This window comes from Aethalodelphis obliquidens, unplaced genomic scaffold (genome assembly GCF_003676395.1).
Source record: "Aethalodelphis obliquidens isolate GAN/ISIS:26980383/991018 unplaced genomic scaffold, ASM367639v1 scaffold3, whole genome shotgun sequence".
Classification (NCBI taxonomy): domain Eukaryota; kingdom Metazoa; phylum Chordata; class Mammalia; order Artiodactyla; family Delphinidae; genus Aethalodelphis; species Aethalodelphis obliquidens.
In genome coordinates, this window is record NW_020837947.1 from 2,807,460 (window position 1) to 2,826,806 (window position 19,347).

Consider the following 19,347-nt stretch of genomic DNA (forward strand, 5'->3'; position numbering starts at 1 on the left):
CAGACTTCCGGTGGACCGCAAGAGTTTCCGGTTCCGGGTTTCTCGGCGGGCGAGAAGGGCCGTTGCGGCCCAGGAGCAGGGCCATGGATAAGCTTCGGCGAGTCCTGAGCGGCCAGGACGACGAGGAGCAGGGCCTGACTGCACAGGTAGGGAGCCTGCCTCCGGCCTCTGGGGTGAACGTGTGTTGGGGCGGGGCCGCGGAGCGTGGGCAGCGGGCCGCTTCTACCTGCAGAGGTGATGCGGGAGGGCGCCACGGGCCTCCCGGGAAGAACTTGGGGCGCTTTCCAGGTTTCCATGTAGTCTACAGAAGCTCACTTTGAGACCCCCCCACCCCCAGTTTGGCCTTGCGACTCTCAGGAACGTACTTCGCTGCATGTCTTCCTTTCCCAAATAACCCATTTGCCCCCACGCTGCTCTCCCCCAGCCTCCGCTTGGTTTTCTGCGCCTGGTGTGGACTTTGAACTCGGGCTGGCAGCGCAGTAGCTGTGCGGGTACCCGTCCTGCCAGCTGCATAAGCTGAAATCTTAAAGCTTCGTTGCATCTGTTAGACCCTGGAATTAAGTGAGGTGTTGTGAGTGTATGTTTTTTGGAAGGAGGGAGACTGGAGGGAGAAAAGAAAAAAACACAGGTCATTGAGAAGTGAAATAATACTGAATTAAAAGTTGTCAGTTGAGCCCTCATAAGCGGTTTTTTTAAAAAACAATCCTTGTCTGCGTACTTTACCCACGAGACTTGAAAAGGGTTCCTTCCGTTAAAAGGAGGGATAAAAATAGTGCAGGAGGAACTGCTTTATAAGTATCTTTGTCATTTGCATGCAGACAAATTCTTGCCTGCCTGTCACAGAAGTGGAACATTTAAAATGAAACGGTATTACGTAAGGACCTTTTATTTGTCCCTTCTCTTGTCCTAACTTCCTTCCTTGTTATAAACAGCACCTCTTGTGAACAGGATTCTGGACTAGTCTGTGAGGGTTCAGAGACTGAAAGCCAGGCATCTGCTCTAACCAGTTTGGCGAATCGTAATGGTAATACAAGAACCCATAAATGGTAATATGAGAAACGTCCATTAGGCAGCAATGGCTTACCCAGCTCATTTATTTATTTTATTTTATTTTAATTGTTTTATAAATTTATTTATTTTATTTTATTTTTGGCTGCGTGGGGTCTTCTTTGCTGCGCACGGGCTTTCTCTAGTTGTGGCGAGCGGGGCTACTCCTCTTTGCAGTGTGCGGGCTTCTCATTGTGGTGGTTTCTCTTGCTGAGCATGGGCTCTAGGCGCGCGGGCTTCAGTAGTTGTGGCACGTGGGCTTAGTAGTTGTGGTGTGCGGGCTCATTAGTTGTGGCTCGCGGGCTCAGTAGTTGTGGCTCACGGGTTCCAGAGCGCAGGCTCAGTAGTTGTGGTGCACGGGCTTAGTTGCTCTGTGGCATGTGGGATCTTCCCAGACCAGGGATCGAACCTGTGTCCCCTGCATTGGCAGGTGGATTCTTAACTACTGTGCCACCAGGGAAGCCCCCAGCTCATTTATTAAACCACTGTTTTATGCTTCACGTTATGCTCTAGGTCTGTGCTATACAAACAGTAGCCCTAGCGACATGCGGCTATTTAAATTTAAGTTAAATAAAATTTAAAATTCCTTTCTCAGCCATACCAGCCACGTTTTAGGTGCTGGGTGGGCAAGTAAGTTAGTGGCTGATGCATAGGACAGTACATGCTTGGGGCATTCCATTGCAGAAAGTCCTGTTAGACAGAGCTGCTCTAAACCTTGGGGGCGTGAAGGTGGTGGTGCCACTTCTCTTGAGCCCATTCTGTAGAGGGGAGAAAAATTATGTAGAGAAGTCATTGACCAAAGATTGGAGTGATTGACTGGAATGGACAAGTGCATTGAGTTCAGAAGAGGTGATCATTTATTCATTCAACAAATATTTTGGCGCCTGCATATGTTTGGCTCTGTTCAAGATGCTGGTGTTATAAAAGTGACCAAAAGAAAGGCCTCTCCTACATGGAACTTACATTTTAATTGGGGAAAACAGTTAATAAACAAGCAAATATAAAAATATGTCAGCCAGTGATAAGTGCCATGGAAGAAGGTAAAGCAGGTGGATGAGGTTGGGATCATCTTGTTGTGTTGGATGGTCAGGGAAGATGTGTCTGTTAGGGTGACATTACAGCATAGATCTGAAGAGCACTGGGATATCTGGGTAACCCGTACAAGTAAATATCTCCCAACTCATGCAAACATAGATCCTGAGAACAGGCTCAGCACGTTCAAGACCCGTAAAGAGGCCTCAGGGTGTCTGGAGCCAAGGGCCAGGGAAGCGGGAAGGTGGGAGGTGGGCTCCAGGTCATGTGGGGTGTTGCAGGACACAGTAAGGACTTCAGCCTTTACTCTGAGTGTGCTGAGGAGCCGTTGGGTTTTGAGCAGAGCGGGCATGTGACTGCCTTGGATTTTAAAGGATCGCCCTGGCTGGTCTGTGGAGAACAGACTGCAGGGGCAAGAGTGGCAGCTGGAGCCTGGTCAGAGGACTAGGGTAGTGGTCCTGGGAAGAGACCTGGGTCAGGGAGGTGGGAGTGACGGTGGCTTAAAGTGAGAGCGGCCAGGCTCTGTAAATGGTCTGAGTGCAGAGCTGACGGGCTGGGTGTGAGAGTGCTGCTGGAGGGGCCCGGGTGCCTCTGGTTTTGACCTGAGCCGCTGGAGAGATGGAGTCGCCCTTGACTGGGACATGGAAGGCGCACGCTGGGGGGTCATCTGGATGTTGAGTGAGATGCCAGCTAGCATCTGAGTGCAGGTTCTAGAGCTCATGGGAGGAAGTACTTGAGATAACCAAGGGATTGTGGGTAAGTAGAAAAGGGAGAAGGCCCAGGGTTTGACCTCTGGAGCTTTCAGTGAGGAGCTCAGGAGACTGGGAACCTGGAGAGGGCCAGGTCCTTGGAGCTCAGCACCTCAAGCAGAGCCACAAATGAAGGGGCTAGTTCAGCCGCAGATCACTTCCTGCGATGTAACCAGCCCGGGGCTAAAACCAGGGACGGGGTGGTGATCTGGGGTCTCATGGGGCAGCGAAGGCCTGGGGTCAGGCAGTTTTATGGACTCTGAGGTCAGGGGAGGAGGGCGATTGGGAGGGCCGAGGGGGATGAGTCAGGAGGAGCGTGTCCCCTGTTGGACAGGGAGCTCTTCTAAGGGCCTCAGACAAAGAGCCTCGGGTCTGGGGGTGCAGGGAGGTGAAAGGGCAGGACCAGCCGCTGTCCTTGCCTGCAGCTCCTCTCAGGGGCTGTGGGCCTGGCAGCTTCCCCCACGTGCCTTTTTGTTTGTTTGTTTGTTTGCGGTACGCGGGCCTCTCACTGCTGTGGCCTCTCCCGTTGCGGAGCACAGGCTCCGGACGCGCAGGCTCAGCAGCCATGGCTCACGGGCCCGGCCGCTCCGCAGCACGTGGGATCTTCCCGGACCGGGGCACGAACCCGTGTCCCCTGCATCGGCAGGCGGACTCCCAACCACTGCGCCACCAGGGAAGGCCCCCCCCCCCCGCGCCTTTTAACCAAGAGCCAGGCCCTCACCCCGCACTTAGCACCCAGGAGCACCCAGTAGGTATTTGTTGAGTGAATCAGTGAATGACTGACTGAGCAAAGGCTGGAGGGTGAAGTCAGGCATTTTTGTCTGTTTAAGATGGAAGAGGCTTACGCGTGTTCACAGGTTGATGGAAGGGGGTCTCCGCAAGAATGTGGTTCACTGTTGTACACGGGGAGAAAAGCCAGCTGTGTCAGTTCCCTGGGGCGTCAGAGGGCTTGGCCTCTGAAGCAGGGCGGCCACGTTGGCCTTTGCCCCTGTGCTGTGGTCCGGGGCCAGGAAGGGAGGTGAGGGTTCCTAGGGTGAGCTTGGTGTTTGGCAACAGCAAGCGGTGCAGGGCATCCCCACGGGGCTTCCGTGTTCTGTGGGAAATAGAGGCAGTGTGTCTGCTGACTGGGGAGGTGCCAGGGCAGGAACTGGAGGTTGAAATGGAGGTGGGTTGGCAGGGTCAGGGGGTGACAGTGAGAAGGCAGGTCAACTTAAACAGCAGTGCACTTGGGATGCCTGGCAGGCAGTGCCCAGGGCCCCCTGAAGTTGGCGATGACCTGGTTAGGATGCCACGTCCTGCCGTGTGACTCCACCCAGAGGAAGAGGAAGGAGGGCTTGAGTCATGCCAGGGTTTTGCTGGTGGATAGAGCAGAAAGGGAACTTGCGCTTTTGTATTGAAGTAAAGGAGGGGATAAAGGGGCCCGAGAGGCTGCGAAGCATCCAGGCAGGAGCCCTTGAATCAGTGCCCTGGGGAGGATGTCGCAGCTGGAGAGCAGTGTGGCCTGGACTTGGAGTGATTTCGGGGAGTGCGAGTCCCAGGGTCTCTGAGTGGAGGGGAGAGCAGAGGCTGTTGGAGAGGAGAGAGTGAGGAACAGAAAGGCTGGGCTGTCAATGTGCATGTAGAAAGCACCCGAGACTCTGCTAGGATCTGGGGCAGGACCTGTGGTCGGGGCTGCTGAGTGAGAGAGGATGCCTGGGAGAACGGTGGGTGACGGCGATGAGGAGCCTCTGAGTAGGGGAGGGGACCCCTGGGGAGGTGGGTCAGGACCGCACTGGAGGGGCCGTGGGCGCCTGCTTCTGTGCTCGCTGTCCTCTCGTCTTTATCTCATCGTCCACCACTGTCTCTGGAGGAGCAGTTCTAGGAATTCCATGTATGCGGTGGTTGCCTTTATTCGAGTGGTGGTGGCCCGGGAGCCAGGCCCAGGTGCCCATGCTGTTCCCTTGTGATGGTGTCCTTCTCCTCCCGGCTTCTCCATCCCCTAGGAAGGCAGCTCGTATCTGTGCTATGGGTTCATTCATTCACTTGTAATGTTGGTGCTGCGGTGAAGACGTTTTCCTCCATTGTTTCCAACTTTTTTTTTTAATAAGTTCTGGTTCCAGGTGAGGTTGATTTATTGCAGCAGGAAGAGGGCACCGGCGAATGGGAGAGTCGCTCCTGCTCTCACGAGGTTTATTCTTGGCTTCCTCTTCCTTTGATAACAAATAAGTAAAATAACTGGTGGCCACTTCAATGTGTGTTTCTTTGCTAAGACTAAATTTACAAGATCAGAATAGTTGCTGGTTTTGGTGGGCTCCTTCCTGATCCCGTCGGACAAGCATGTCACACCTACGCATGTCACACCTACAAGCACATGCTAACGCGGGTCTGCGGGGTCAGGGCTCCCTCCGTCTCCCTCATGGACAGGGCAGTGCCTGGTTTTCTTGCATGGTGGGCACTGTATCATTTTCCCAATTGGGAGTTAGGGAGTCTGTGATTTGTTTCTGTATCCTGGGCAATCTGAAGGGCTTGCGACAGGTCATTTGCTTGTGGATCAAATATTCCAAATTTACAAATGGAAAGAATTTGTTACATGTTTCGATTTAAAGATCACTTGGCTGATGGTAATGAGAGGAAAAATATCTACTATTTATACAAATGACTCTGCTTAATACTGAGTTGAACTTAAGAACAATGGGGTGATTGAAACTTGTAAAGGAAGTAAAAACAGATGCTTCTTCCACTCTCATTAAGTCCTCACGTCATCGTGTATTTGCACTGACCACTTAGAAACCCTGCTTACTTAGGGTACCGTTTCTCCTTTTTTACAAACCGGTAGATTCCCTGTGCGATATGCAGTCTGCAGGGTTTATTCTGTTCTATGTGTATTCTACCTAATCAGATAAAAATGAAATTTAGATGTTTTTATAGGCAGGTTCATTCTTTGTTTAAAAGACAGTGATCAGTTTTAGTATAAACAGATGACATTGCTGGAAACAAGAATGTCTGTGGATTAAAGCAGATTTTAAAAAATATTTAAAATGTGTTCAAAAGTGATGGATGTTACATTGACAGAATCTTTAGTTGTTTTTATCTGCTTTTCATGCTGCATAAGGATTCACAGATCAATCTATTGAGGTAAGGAATTTTGAGCTTTTGCATATAAAACTTTGTATTTTTGCATCATTATTCTTGAAAATACATTATAAGCATGTGGTCTTTCAAGTATATGATAATGCAAGTTAATAATAATTTTGGAATATAAATCCTTATTGTATATTTCTAGTTTCTTGAAACATCTGTTGTTGATACTTTTTCAGCCTTGTTGGGAAAATGAGTTTTAATGGTGTACTTAGTAATGTAAATGTGTGCTTACCATTTGCAACAATGTAGATGGACCTAGAGAGCATTAAGCTTAATGAAGAGAAAGACAAATACTGCATGTTATTGCTTATATGTGGAATCTAAAAAATAAAACAAATGTGTATAACAGAACAGAAGCAGACTCACAGATACAGAGAACGAACTAGTGGTTACCAGTGGGGAGAGAAGGGGGAGGGGCAAGATAGGAGGAGGGGATTAAGAGATACAAACTGGTGTGTATAAAATAGCTAAGCAGCTGAGATGTACAGCACAAGGAAATATCCCCGTTATTTTGTAGTAACCTTAAAGGGAATATAACTTATAAAAATATTGAATCACTGTGCTGTACAGCTGAAACTAATGTAATATTTAAATAATATAATAATATTGTTAGTACTTCAGTTACACTGTACTTCAGTGAAAGGAAATGTGTGCTTAATCGTTACTGTGTGCCGCATCACAGTGTGACGTGTGTGGAGTGCGGCCCCGTATAATCTGGTTGGAGTCCACGTGACATGCGGGGATGTTGTCCCCCTGCAGTTGATTCGCGTGCGTTTCTAATAACGGTTGTGAGGACGCCAGGGCTTCCGTGACTTGTAGCTGAGGTTGTCAGATGTGCCCCGTGGTAGACGCTGTGGGGGCTCCCCAGGTCCCAGTCACTGGGTGGACGTGCCCGCCGCCCTGCAGCTCACAGCTGTCCTCTTGTGCTCGCGCTGTAGCTCCTGCAGCAGCCTGGGCCCTCCGCCCTCTGCCTGCAGCCAGCCACCAGCTGCTGGGAGGAGGGTTCCAGAAGGGCGGCCTGGCCTCAAGCGGCACAGACAGTGAGGTATGGTGTTAACCGAGCTCCAGCTGCAAGCAGGGCCTCACTCGTCCCTCCCCTTCTCTGTCCAGCTGCCCTCCCTTGCCTGAGGGCTCCCCCCTCCCCCGCCCCCAGAGAGGTTCCGGCAGGACAGTCCCCGTGTCAGGCTCTGCGTGTAGGGACTTTGCCCAGATGCCCTCGGACATAGAGATGTTGAGAGAAGGTGTGTGTCTATGAGTCCACAGGTGTTGACCTGTCAACATTTTGCCCGTCTTGTTTCATCTTTCCCCTACTTTTCAATCAATGAGTATTTTATAAGGTATCTCATAGCTTATGTCATTTCATCCACATCAGTGATTCTCCTGTCCCTAACAGGTGAGAGCTTTCTAAAACCGTATAACACAATAATGCTGTTATCTCACCTGGCAAAGTTAACAGTGACTCCTCAGGACCGTCTCATTCCCAGACCTGTTGATATTCCCCTTTACGGCCATGGAATCGTAATGTTCTTAACACTACAATGTGCAGAGTAAAACAGATTCATTGTCTATATTAACATGAAGCTTTGCTTTAATGTAGTATAAAGCATCAGGTCGGCAAGTGATGATTTAAAAACACGTTCTGATTCCCCTTCTTTCCTCAGGTCCTGGACGCCTCGTCCCTCAGTTTCAACACCAGGCTGAAATGGTTTGCCATATGCTTCGCCAGTGGCATCGTCTTCTCTATTCTTGTGCGTTAAGGCTGTATGTTGCTCCGTAATTTCTATTTTGTGTGAGACTGATCATTCCATTTAGTCCCAACATGCAGTCCACTTTATCTGGACTGTTCTGATGGGACATATTTAGTCCCCTGAAATAAAGGGGTAGAGATCAATAAAAAGATGCAGAGATTAATATTTTGGGGGGTTTATGGATTGTTAAAATAATTTCATTTAAGAAAGATCAGTGTGTATTAGGGGAGTTGCAGTCAGTGATTTAGATGTGATTTAGATTTTTGACTTGCCATTTATAAAAAGAATACTTAAGTAGAGTGAGATTTACTCAGATGTATAAATAAAGTTATGTAATGGCTCATTTATATATACTTATATGCAAATAGGCAGAAGATTCAAATTAGCAAATAACATTGAAAATTAACTACTTTTTAAAAAACTATATAGAGACTATATATTAACACATTTATACATAAACTTTATAATATATGTATATTCTATTATTACTGTTCTATTATTACTACAGTAGCACATTTATATTTTAATCTATTACAGTGGTAAAATTACTTTTAAATAACTATAATATCTTAACTCAGGGAACTGGATTACTGTGGCTTCCTGGTGGCATAAAGCTTTTTGCAGTGTTTTATACCCTTGGAAATATTGCTGCCTTAGCCAGGTATGTACAGAAGTTTGGCTTCTCAAAATATTTCATTTGCTATCATTATCAAAATTTTCTTTTCTAATAGGATATATTTCTGTAGATCTATACATACTGTGAATTCAAAATTTACATTCATTCAATAGATACTTAGACTCCTGCTGTGTGCCAGCTGCCATCATAGAGTGTTCATGGTGGGAATAGCCAGCATTTGGAGGTACTTACTGTGTGCCAGGCCCTATCCTAAGTGTTCTGTGTCTGTCACCCCATTTGTGAGGTGGGCACTGTTATCAGCCCATCTTATAGCAGGATGTAGTAGCATGGGGCGGGGGGGTCACTCCCCGGGGAGGTGCCTAGTGAGGTGACCAGGCCTGGTTCCCACCCGAGAGTCCTCCGGAGCCCCGGCTTGTAGCTGCCTCGGCGAGGGGACCGTCAGATGCCCAGCCGACCAGCGGCGGAAGCAGATTGGGGGTGGCAGTGCCGGGCCCAGGAGTCAGACAGGGCCACACAGTGGCAGTGACTCTGAGGACTGTGCACTGGGCGCTCAGGGAGTCCCCCCCGGGGGCCTTGGGTGCATCTCTGGGGGAGTTGATGTCTGTTAGCGTAGTTGTCACGTTTACGAGCTCTCAGCTTTCAGAGGTGAGCTCCTGCCTCTTCAGGGACGTTCTGCATCAGAGGTGCTGCCCAGTGCAGAGGCGTGAGCCGTGGCCAAGCTCGGTCCCCTCTCCTGGGCTCGCCCCGATGCCCCTCCTCAGACCGCAGCCTGGAAGAGGCCTGAGGGCGCAGTTGCACACTTTTGCCCTTAGACAGTGCTTGTGGGGCTGTTCTCCCTGTTATGACGGGGAACGTGCGTAGAGGTGAGGAAGCAGTGGCTGAATTGGCACCAACGGAGAGCAGGCTGCCTTGTCAGCCTGGACCGGCTCAGCGGTCGCGCTCACCGGCACTGTGAGTGATTTGTGACAGGCGTTCCTGTGTCTCAGAAGACAAAAGGAGTAACGCTTCCTTCTAATGTTAAGGAGAAATGCAACAGACTCAGTGAGATTTTCTAATTAAACTAACATAGGATTTCTTTTCTTAAAAGTACTTATTTTTACACAGCCGGACAAGTTAATAGCTCCCTCTCTCATTTCTTTTATTTGTTTCAAATAGTACATGCTTTTTAATGGGACCCGTGAAACAACTGAAGAAAATGTTTGAAACAACGAGATTGCTTGCAACGATTGTTATGCTGGTAAGTAAATAATGATACTTTCAAAAAACTTTTTTCGAATTTTTTTTTTCTTTTTGCATTACTTTGTGAGGTACTAATGTTATAATTCTCTTGTTGAATATGACAGTCACATTCTTCAGGCTGTGTGTTTAAAGAGTTTGGATTTGTAGCATTACCTAAAATGATTGGCTGGGTGAATCCTGTTTTCTTTTGTGTATTCTAACAGTGTAGCTCTGTGTATTGCACGTGAAAATGAGAGCTGCATGTATTTCATTTTCAGGCCCCATGGAGCACCTTAATGGACCCCTGTGTGTACTTTCTGGAGGGTGGGCCTGGAAGACGGGTCACTTCTGGGTCCATATGAGGCTTCTCAGGGAGAGTTGGCTTAATTTTGGTGGCCTGTCACCTGGCCTTTGTCGCTCCCCCGTTGGACTGTTGCACAAATACCTAGGCTTCTGTCTCCACGCCTGCCCCACTGCTTTCCCTGCCTCTCCTCGTCTCTCCCCTGCCTCCTCTGGGGGACATAGCTGTGGAATGACAGTGCAGTCTTTCTGTGTGAAATCATTATAACAGGTTCCTTTGTAAAGCTAAGTAAAACAGAACTTACTGTACAGGAGCGGTTGTACTGAGTCCTGCGGTGGCAGCTTGAATTAGTAAACGTTAGTGCAAGCATTCATAAATCCATAACAACAGCTGCTGTCACTCTCATTCATTCTTGAAACAGTCTCTCTGTTGGCTTAGTCAGCGGGTGATTTATTACGTGCTTTCAGTTTACCAAGGAATATATATTGCAGCAGTCACAGACTCTAATACTCAGGGAATATATAAGGACAGCTAGAGTAAGCGGTCTCATTAATTTTGTTCTCTAGTGTGTTACCATGCAAATGAATGCAGAATAGTGTATGCATTTTTGTTAAGCTTTGGAAAAGGCTCAAATTGATGATTTTTCTTTCCTTTCCTGTAGTTGTGTTTCATACTTACCCTGTGCGCTGCTCTTTGGGTAAGTTACCTCAACCATATCTGTTTTCTACTAACTGTGTGGCCCCTCACCAGGTAGACTGTCATCGCACCATCATTTCCAAGGAGCTCAAAGTCTGGTTTCTTAAAACCCACCAAAGACTGGGTGTCCCTAAAACCTAGTTAACAGCTAGGCTTGCAGTAGATTCTGCCACCTAAAACAGACAGAAGTGAGCTCGTGCTTGCGTCCAGGTCAGACTGGCCCCTCTCTCAGGCCCAGGGCCGTGAGAGGCCCTCGCTGAGGGTCTGCGTGCTCTGTCAGCTGTGCTGATAGCCTCGCTGTGCTGTGGCTCTAGGGTGGGGGGTGCATCGTGAGCATCAGGGTGTCCACACAGTGAGGAGAAAGGGCCGGAAAACAAACCCAAACAGATTAACACAGAGGGACAAAAGGACTTAAATTATTCTTGCACCACTTATGGATGAGGTGAACGGCTCCTCATTAGCCTTCAGAGAAGTTACTTTATTACAATTCAGTTTACTCGTCGATGCTCCTGATTCTTCATTACATTTGCTTATTGTTCCTTATCCACCTCCAAAGGGGTCTGAGGAGGTTCTTGAGCTCCCAAGAACACTGCACACTTTAAAGAAGATGGGGTGGCATACGACACACTGCAGAAACGTTCATCAAAAATGTTCTGCTTTTAATTTTGATGATTTAAGGACCGGACTTTAGTTATGCAAGAATGCACTTAATACATCATTTCCCAGTGATAACTTAAAAGAATTTTTGTAAACGATCTTCGCATTTCCCTATGGAAAATTGATTTCTGGTTTGGAAAGGTCCAGCAGTCTGTTTATAAGCAGTAGATTAAAAATAAGTGAAAAAGTAAATAAATAAAAATTTAAAATAAAGATGGACAAGAAATTCTAAAAATAGATCATTTTAAAACAACTGTGGAAACTTTATCTTACATTATTCCAGAAGATCACAATAAAATACAATTTTAGTTCAAAAAATAACTCAAGAAAATGAACAAGTGTGAATGAGAAAGATACGTAAATTCCACATAGGATACAGATCTAATAACCAAGTGGGTATTTTAGAAAGGTTAACCTTGACTTAAAGGACCTAACATGAGAGAGATTTAATATTTTCGGCCTGTGCACATTTATTTCATTAATGTTTAATGCCATATACTTAGCAGCATTTGAATAAATGGAATCAGAGGATTCTAGAAAGAAGATACAATTTATAGATATGTAATTCTCAGATCTCCTGAATCTTAAATTTGTCATACTAGGATTTAATGAAACAAGTTGGAGCTATCGTTTATATTTTTGAAGGGGAGGAACTGAACTTGCTTGTGAAAAATATTTTTTAAAAAAATGTTTAACTCATTATTTCTTTGTCTTTGCTGTTGTCAGTGGCATAAGAAGGGGCTGGCCTTATTATTCTGCATATTGCAGTTCTTGTCAATGACCTGGTAAGTCTTACACTAAATAGAAAGTTAAAATTTCCTAAGCAGTGCCATGCATTTTGTTCTGAGCCTGTAAGCCTAGGAAGGTCATTGGCATTTTACCGGGTCAGGTAAGCCTGTGCCTTGGAGGGGAAGGGCCTCCTGAGAGGTCAGGTGCCTGAGGTCTGTAGTGTGTCCTGGGGGGCCTAAATGTGGGAGAGCTGAGGAGAGGCACACAGGGCTGCGTTCACTTCTCTAACGTGTGAAACAGAAATGCAGGAGGTGCCACACGAACCCTGAGGTCCAGGCTGAGCCACAGGATGAGCCCGAGGGCACGGCGGGGAACCACTCACTGCCTGGTATTGCTGAGCACCTGCCGAGTGAGTTCGTTCTGGTGCCAACTCCTCAGCGAGGCTGCTCTGCCCTTGCCTCTCCCTGAGGCGCCCTCCCCTCTGAGCGTTCAGTCACACCGTCCTTCCTGATCGCTCCCTCCCCAGGCCACGTTCAGGTCCTGGGCTGACGGCCCAGCGAATACGATTGAGTTGAATGTGCCCTCCTTGCACGCTCCCGCGTCAGACCAGAAAGGTGTTCTTCACGTACAAAATATTTCTACGAGTGTTTTTCCTTTTTCTTTAGAGCTCAGTCTTGTTTGCTTCCTTGCAATTGTCAGTAAACCCCTTCCTGACTTTGCTGTTTTAAATTTCTCCTTTTTGATATCACCCAATCTGAGATCAGTGGTTTTTGGTTTTTGTTTTTTGTTTTTTTGCGGTACGTGGGCCTCTCCCTGTTGTGGCCTCTCCCGTTGCGGAGCAGAGGCTCCGGACGCGCAGGCTCAGCGGCCATGGCTCACTGGTCCAGCCGCTCCATGGCATGTGGGATCTTCCCGGACTGGGGCATGAACCCGTGTCCCCTGCATCGGCAGGCAGACTCTGAACTGCTGTGCCACCAGGGAAGCCCCAGTCTTTGTTTTGATGCTGTTTCTACCTTTCCGCTGACGGAATGTCAACAGATGTCAAATGCAGTTCTCTGCATGTTACAAAAGAACCTTATGATGTTGTTTTACTCTTTTTCAGTGAAATGTGGAAAAATTTAAATCTTTGTTATTTTCTGTTAATATGTTGCTTTTTATTGTTAATCTGTACTTAATGATTGCTTTATCCCTGAAGGAGAGTGCAGTTTATTCTGTTATTTTATAGTTTTTATTTTTAAAAAATAACTTGAAAAGGGTAATACAACAGGCTTTTTATTACAGCAGGCTTCAGCAGGCATCAGAATCAGAGTTTTTTAAAAGCACATTGCTTACTGAGACGCAGTTTCTCATTCAGGAGGTGTGGGGGGGCAGGAATCTGCGTTTTTAACGAGTTCCCCGGTGATGCTGTATGCCGTCAAGGGTCATACTTTGAGAATCACTGTGCAATAGTCTACTGCTTCATTTTTTATGGTGTTAGAATATGGCCATTTGGCAAAAAGGAAAACATCATTCAGTTTCAACGTTCTTGAATTTTTCTTGCAGGTATAGTCTGTCGTACATCCCGTATGCAAGGTGAGCTTGTTTCAATTCTGTCTTGTTTCTGCTCCTCTAATGCTCTTTACACAGATACGTGAATTTTAGTAATTTTCATATTAAAATGTGATTTAAAAGGCTGATTTTGGTTGACTTTGTTCCCAGAAGGAAACTATTTTTTAAATGAGTGGAATAGAAGCTTGCCATATCAAGAAAAAACATGTTGAACAGATGTAACAGGTAGGCTAGGAGTGTACTTCTGATTTACCACCTGAACATTTGCAGTTAGTGAATTTTGGCAAGAGATTCTAGATCCTTCCGCGACTGCAAGTATTCAGTAAATAGGATATGGAGACTTCAGCAAAAATAAATTCTACTTAAAAAAAAAAGAAAGTTAATGAAAAAATCTGATATAGAAATGTTTGTTTTAAGCCAGTAGAAACATATTTATTCTGTATGTCAGGAGGTAATTGCCCTTTGTATAGCAAGAGGTAATTGCTGTTTTCTTGTATCTTTTCAGAGAAATGTACTAATTTAATTATGGAGGAAAAAACAAATACTTAATTGCAGTCTTAAATCTGACCGATTTGGAGGAATATTCTGTTGAGGCACAGCTTTGTTTCTTTGTGAAATTTGGAAACATAGGTTGCATATGAAAAACAGCAGAATTGTATGCCTGATACGAACAGTGAAGGAAATTGATAGCAGTTCTATTTTTATTCAGTTTCAAATGGATGATTCTTTTTGATGAACACCTAAAAGGAGAAAAAGCAAAGCAGGGTCAACTAAAGGAGAGCAGGCTTAGAACAGGAGCGCAGAGGTAACTTGCCAGTCCTCAGGACCTTGGCTGGGAGAGCTCTTGCTGTTTCTCAACGAGGGGAAAAGGTGCCCCAAATGATGTCCACTGCAGTAGAGCTGGAGCTCACAGCCAGGGCAGGGCGTCTGGGCAGTGACCACCCTCCCCAGAACTGTCGGGCCCTGCCCTTGAGAGCAGCATACAGTCTGTCCGTACATCTCCAGTCTGTTGGTGCTCGCCTTAGCAGTCCGTATTCATATAACAACAGTTCAAACTAACTGTTGTGAAGAGACATGTGAAAGGCGAATGAGGTTTTTCACATGAATTTTTTTGGAATTCTTAGGGACACAGTTATAAACGTTCTGCTTTTTAAAATCCAGTTCATTGTTTCTTTTTAAAAATACTTTCTTTGTTTTGGGTATTTACATTTATTTCTTCATAATAAAATTAGCATATGTGTTGTTTAAGATTTTGAAATAAATAAATACCATTTTAGCAACTAACAAATTATTTCCATGTCTCAGTTCTTGATTTCAAGTGATATTCAACAAAGTTTTAATTATGGAAAGGTACTGGGGGTTCCGCTGAGTTCTGACGGGAAAAGGTGATCGTGTATTTGTCTCTCGGCAGGAATCTTTTTGCAAGTTCACTCTGGAGGCAGGTTATTATATTGTTTTTCCTCTTTTGTTTTTTCACCAGGGATGCAGTAATTAAATGCTGTTCTTCTTTGCTGAGTTGAAAATCAGAAACTCTTTGAAAAGACCATTTGAAAGCTGATGTTCTGTTTTTGGTGAAGTATACTTTTCCTGATACAGTAATCACTCCAAAAAAACAACTGCACTGACCATTTAAGACCATTTTGTATACTGATAAAAACTACATGCTAATTAAACTGTTAAATGCTTGTGATGTTAAATTCATTTTGTGTCATTAAGATGCTCTTCCAGAGATAAGGAGATTTTAATCATTGCCACTTGTAAATGATTTTTAGCCAGTTTTTTTAATCTTTTCTAAACAGCATCTGAGATGTGTATATTTAAGGGTAAACCTATGCTGCAAGATATATTCAGCTTTTTTGGTGGTTTTAAAATGTCTACATTTTAAAAATATCTTATTAAAATAAAAACTTTAAATGTGAAATTTTTTATAAGCTAAAAATTGCTAATTATATGTAATAAAAATAATATATAAATCTTTATAATTTTGAAATAAACCCACACTTGGGAAAAACATTTTCTTGATCAAATTTATGTTTTAAGTGGGTGGTACATTGATTCAGTTGAATAAAATTTAGTTTGGGCACTTATGCAATCTTTCTGCAGAAAAACGAGTAGGATACAATCTCTGTCCTAATAATGGGGCTGAGCACAAGTCTGTGAAGGATGAGAGGCCGAGTAACAGTGAAAGCGTTTATCCATCAGTGTGCTGTTCAGGGTGCGAGCCTGGACACAGAGCCGGTCAGGACGGCCGCCCGAGGAGGCGGGCAGGCGGGGCGGAGCAGAGGAGCGAGGAGGGCTGACCGGCCAGGTTGGGTCGGGGAAGCCGGCCGAGAGGAAGGAGCCGGGCCGCCGAGGAGGGAGAGCCTGCGTGGCCTGCGCCAGCTCGTCTGCAGGGAAATGGCCCGGGCCCGGTGCCGGCACCACACCTCCCTGGGCAGAGGGAAGGCGGCCTCGGTGAGGAGAGTGGGGGAGGACGGGCTCCTGGGAGGGTGTGGGAGAAGGACTTGCTGAGTCGGTGAGGGGTCTGCTGGGGACCAGCACGAGGGCTGGGCTGGTGAGCAGAGAGCAGACACACCCTGTCCTGGACGGGGTCCTCATCTCCAGTCGAGCCCACGGTTGGAGTCATGCTTTAGAGCCACGTGTCCGCAGAGCCGACTGGAAGCCCGTTGCTGTGTGGGTGCAGAGGATCCCGGGACGGTACAGAGCAGCTTCGGGTGAAGATGTACTCCGTGGAGGTGGGGCGTGGCCTCGGGACGGGGGGGGGGGGGGGGGGGTCACTGAGTCCGCTGAGATGGTGCGGGAGGGAGGGACAGAGCCCTGAGACAGCCAGGCTGCGGCCCCTCGGAGCTCTCCGGCTTCACAGGGACCCTCTGTCCAGCCAGGCGGCAGCAGTGCAGATGCTCCTGGCGTCCCCCCCGTAGCTGCTCCGTGTCCCCCTACAGGGGGTGGGGGGACAGTTCAGTGAGCTTCAGAGCCTGTTGGCCTGGGTGGGACACGGTGCACGTGTGACCCCTGCAGGAAGGGACGGCGTCCGAGGTCTGCCCGCGCCGTGCTGGGCCCTGCCTTGCGTGGAAGTGTGGACCAGTCTCTCGTTACTTGCAGAATTCCTCGTCAGACTACTTGCGGCAGCCCTTCGGCAGGGGGGTCCCCCTTGGGAGGGGGCCTGTCGTGGTCGGAGGTCCGATCCACAGCAGGATCATCGCCAGAGCGGCCCTCACCTCCGGGTCACCGCTGGCCCTGCGGCCAGCCGGCAGCGCGCACGGAGAGCACGGCGGCCCGGGCACCTGCCTGCGCCTCCCTCTCGGCCTCCCCGAGAGCAATTCGTGCTGCTGCGGTCCCCTGGCGGGTCCCTGGGGAGGCTCCCCTCGTCCCCACACGTATGCAAACCTTAGAGTTCCTGTGTCCCATCGCTTTTGCCAGCTCCTCAAAGGCACTCCCCCCTGAACTTACAATCTGCCGTAACCCCTGAGGGGCCTCCGCTTGAGGCCGCAGCAGCCGTCAGGAGGGGAAGCGGGGCTCGGTGACCTTCACCAAGACTGCCCGCAGCTTGGCCACCCTTTGGAGGACAGCGTGCCTCGGGCGTGGGGTGGCCCTCCCACGTCTGGCTATTCGAGCTTGGACAAGGTGCTTACCTCTGTCAGCTTCCATTTCCTCATCTCAAGAAAATGTCTAAACATGGGGTTCTACCGGTGTTTCCCTGGCAGGACGGCTGGGAGGAATAAAGGAGTGAGCAGTGCCTGGCGGCAGCCTTCTATACACGGACCATTCAGAAAGCCTGTGGGCATCTGTTGGAAAGGCTGCTTTACACTCATCTCTGCGAGCCTTTGGGACACAGTGCATTGTACCCGAGGGGCCCCAGAGTGACCCTCAGGACTGCGGGAGGGGACGCTGAGCCCCACAGGCCCGAGGGCGTCAGGATCGCTGTTTAGGAGCTTCCGCGGGAAGCGGTGCCAAGGGTGTCCTGCTGGAAATGGCAGCGATGACAGGGCTTTGGGGCGGCCTCTCAGGTCCTGGGGCGTCAGTGGCTGGCGTCCAGTCAGGAACTGGGCTGGGAGATGACGGGCCCCGTGTGGCAGTGTCTACAGAGGACCCGTGGGGGTCTGGGAGAAGGACCCGCACCGGAGTCGGGGTGGAGCAGGGCGAAGAGACAGCAGCTCCTGTTTGCAGATCCTTCATCTTCTCTCTCCCCGACTCGTGTGACCCGGGAAGATGGGGACTTCGCTCTGTTCTTCTCTTCCAGTGGTAATTAAGCCATCTCTTGACATATGAACTAGCCGTGAAAACATCTGCAAGGTCATTTAAAATCACGGTCTGCTTCTACAAAGCCGCTTTAAGCCTGTCGTTGCACCTGCAGTGCTGGATTGGGGGTACGGGACACGCACAGGAGTCGCGGCCCACGTGGGACTGTCCGCGTTAAAGAGCGCCGTCCTCAGTGGCCTTCTCGCCATCCTTAATTTAGGCACTTTTCTTTCAAGTGAATTATTTAAGGAACAGCTTACAGCGAGATGCTTTTGTGGGGTGAGGAAGCACATCACGCCACCTACCTCTCATGGAGACTGTCTAGTGCTTGTGTTTAACGTGTCATGGGGTGCGTGGAGGTGAGCAGGGGTGCAGTCACACAGAAGGGTTCCACCCTGAGAAAGCACGCTCACCTGTGGGTAATGTGGGTGGCAAGGCCCCAGCGAGGCACACCTGCCCAGGTGACGGCAGCGGTGCCTCCACAGGGCCGCTCGGACCACTGCTTTTCTGTCCTCCACCCGCATTTCTTTCACTCCACCAGGACTGCAGCCACCTAACTCCATTTCTCCATTCCCGGAAGCATCTGCTGGCCTGGGGTTTCTAAGAAAGCGTTCATCTGCACACACGTTCCGAGCACAGGATAAATAAGACTGACAGCTGCTGCTTCTCCCTGCCCTATGGGAAGACACTAAGTACATTTCATACATCTAAAAACCTGAGCTTTGCAAGAAAAAGGGGTAATATAAACTGAAGGCGTATCATTTTTAATAGTACAGCTTGTGACTTTTCTTCCTGTGTGATCTCATGTTTTTACTTGCTTCCCTTTTTTCCAGGTTGTTACAAGAAGGAACCAAGTATTAAGTTTTGCTTTCAAAGAGGAGGACATGATGATGGTGATGGTTGGCGATATCAGAGAGGTGTTCCTTGTGCCGCCTGGCAGGCAGTGTAGCAGTTCTCAGTGTGGCCCAGGCCAGCAACATGCCTGGGCATCCCGGGGACCTTTTCAGGGTCCACTTTGGTAATTACCCCGACACTGCACTGTTCACTCTACCGTGAGTGCACAGCGGAGTCATGAGGCTGTGGGCGTGCGATCGCACAGGGATGGAGCACAGACCCCGCCACTCATCTCTGACCTGTTTTAGAAAATATTATCTTCATTAAATGTATTATTAACCCCTTTTTTCAAAGCCTCGGTTTAAATTCTTTTTTTTTTTTTTAATCCTTAAGCCAACTATTTTTTTTATCATTAAGTTATTTTTGGCTGTGTTGGGTCTTCGTTGCTGCGCGCGGGCTTTCTCTAGTTGTGGCGAGCGGGGGCTACTCTTTGCTGCGGTGTGTGGGCTTCTCACTGCAGTGGCTTCTCTTGTTGCGGAGCATGGGCTCTAGGCACGCGGGCTTCAGAAGTTGTGGCTCGTGGGCTCTAGAGCGCAGGCTCAGTCGCTGTGGCTCGCGGGCTTAGTTGCTCCGCGGCATGTGGGATCTTCCCGGACCACCGCTCGAACCCGTGTCCCCTTCATTGGCAGGCGGATTCTCAACCACTGCGCCACCAGGGAAGCCCCTCGGTTTAAATTCTTAACAAGATTAACATCAGTAGATAGAGGCTACAGAACAGAAGCTCTTTGGGTC

The 19,347-nt window shown here is 48.2% G+C and overlaps 1 protein-coding gene and 1 long non-coding RNA gene across 4 annotated transcripts; both read left to right on the plus strand.

The window, feature by feature from the left end:
- Positions 1-19: 19 nt before the first annotated feature.
- SFT2D1 (SFT2 domain containing 1) lies at positions 20-15,493 on the plus strand. 3 transcript variants are annotated; one of them, XM_027081488.1, is made up of 8 exons: positions 20-146; positions 7,610-7,696; positions 8,275-8,357; positions 9,489-9,570; positions 10,514-10,549; positions 11,932-11,990; positions 13,477-13,506; positions 14,963-15,493. In XM_027081488.1, exons 1-8 carry the CDS (start codon positions 84-86, stop codon positions 15,000-15,002), a joined length of 480 nt encoding a protein of 159 aa, XP_026937289.1. In that variant the 5' UTR covers positions 20-83; the 3' UTR covers positions 15,003-15,493. The 3 variants fall into 3 exon arrangements, with proteins under 3 accessions (XP_026937289.1, XP_026937305.1, XP_026937296.1); XM_027081504.1 differs by lacking the exon at positions 20-146 and adding an exon at positions 1,001-1,024 and having other exon boundaries at positions 14,963-15,257; XM_027081495.1 differs by lacking the exon at positions 20-146 and adding an exon at positions 1,023-1,046 and having other exon boundaries at positions 14,963-15,257.
- Positions 15,494-16,276: 783 nt separating this feature from the next.
- On the plus strand, positions 16,277-18,904 carry LOC113606853 (uncharacterized). The gene is made up of 2 exons (XR_003427721.1): positions 16,277-18,458; positions 18,555-18,904. It is a non-coding gene; the product is annotated as an uncharacterized LOC113606853 (long non-coding RNA).
- Positions 18,905-19,347: the final 443 nt, after the last annotated feature.

Coding starts and splice junctions, on each gene's coding strand:
- SFT2D1 (XM_027081488.1), top strand. CDS start 84: ATGGATAAGCTTCGGCGAGTCCTGAGCGGCCAGGACGACGAGGAGCAG. Junction 147..7,609: donor AGCAGGGCCTGACTGCACAG/GTAGGGAGCCTG, acceptor TTCTTTCCTCAG/GTCCTGGACGCCTCGTCCCT. Junction 8,358..9,488: donor AATATTGCTGCCTTAGCCAG/GTATGTACAGAA, acceptor TGTTTCAAATAG/TACATGCTTTTTAATGGGAC.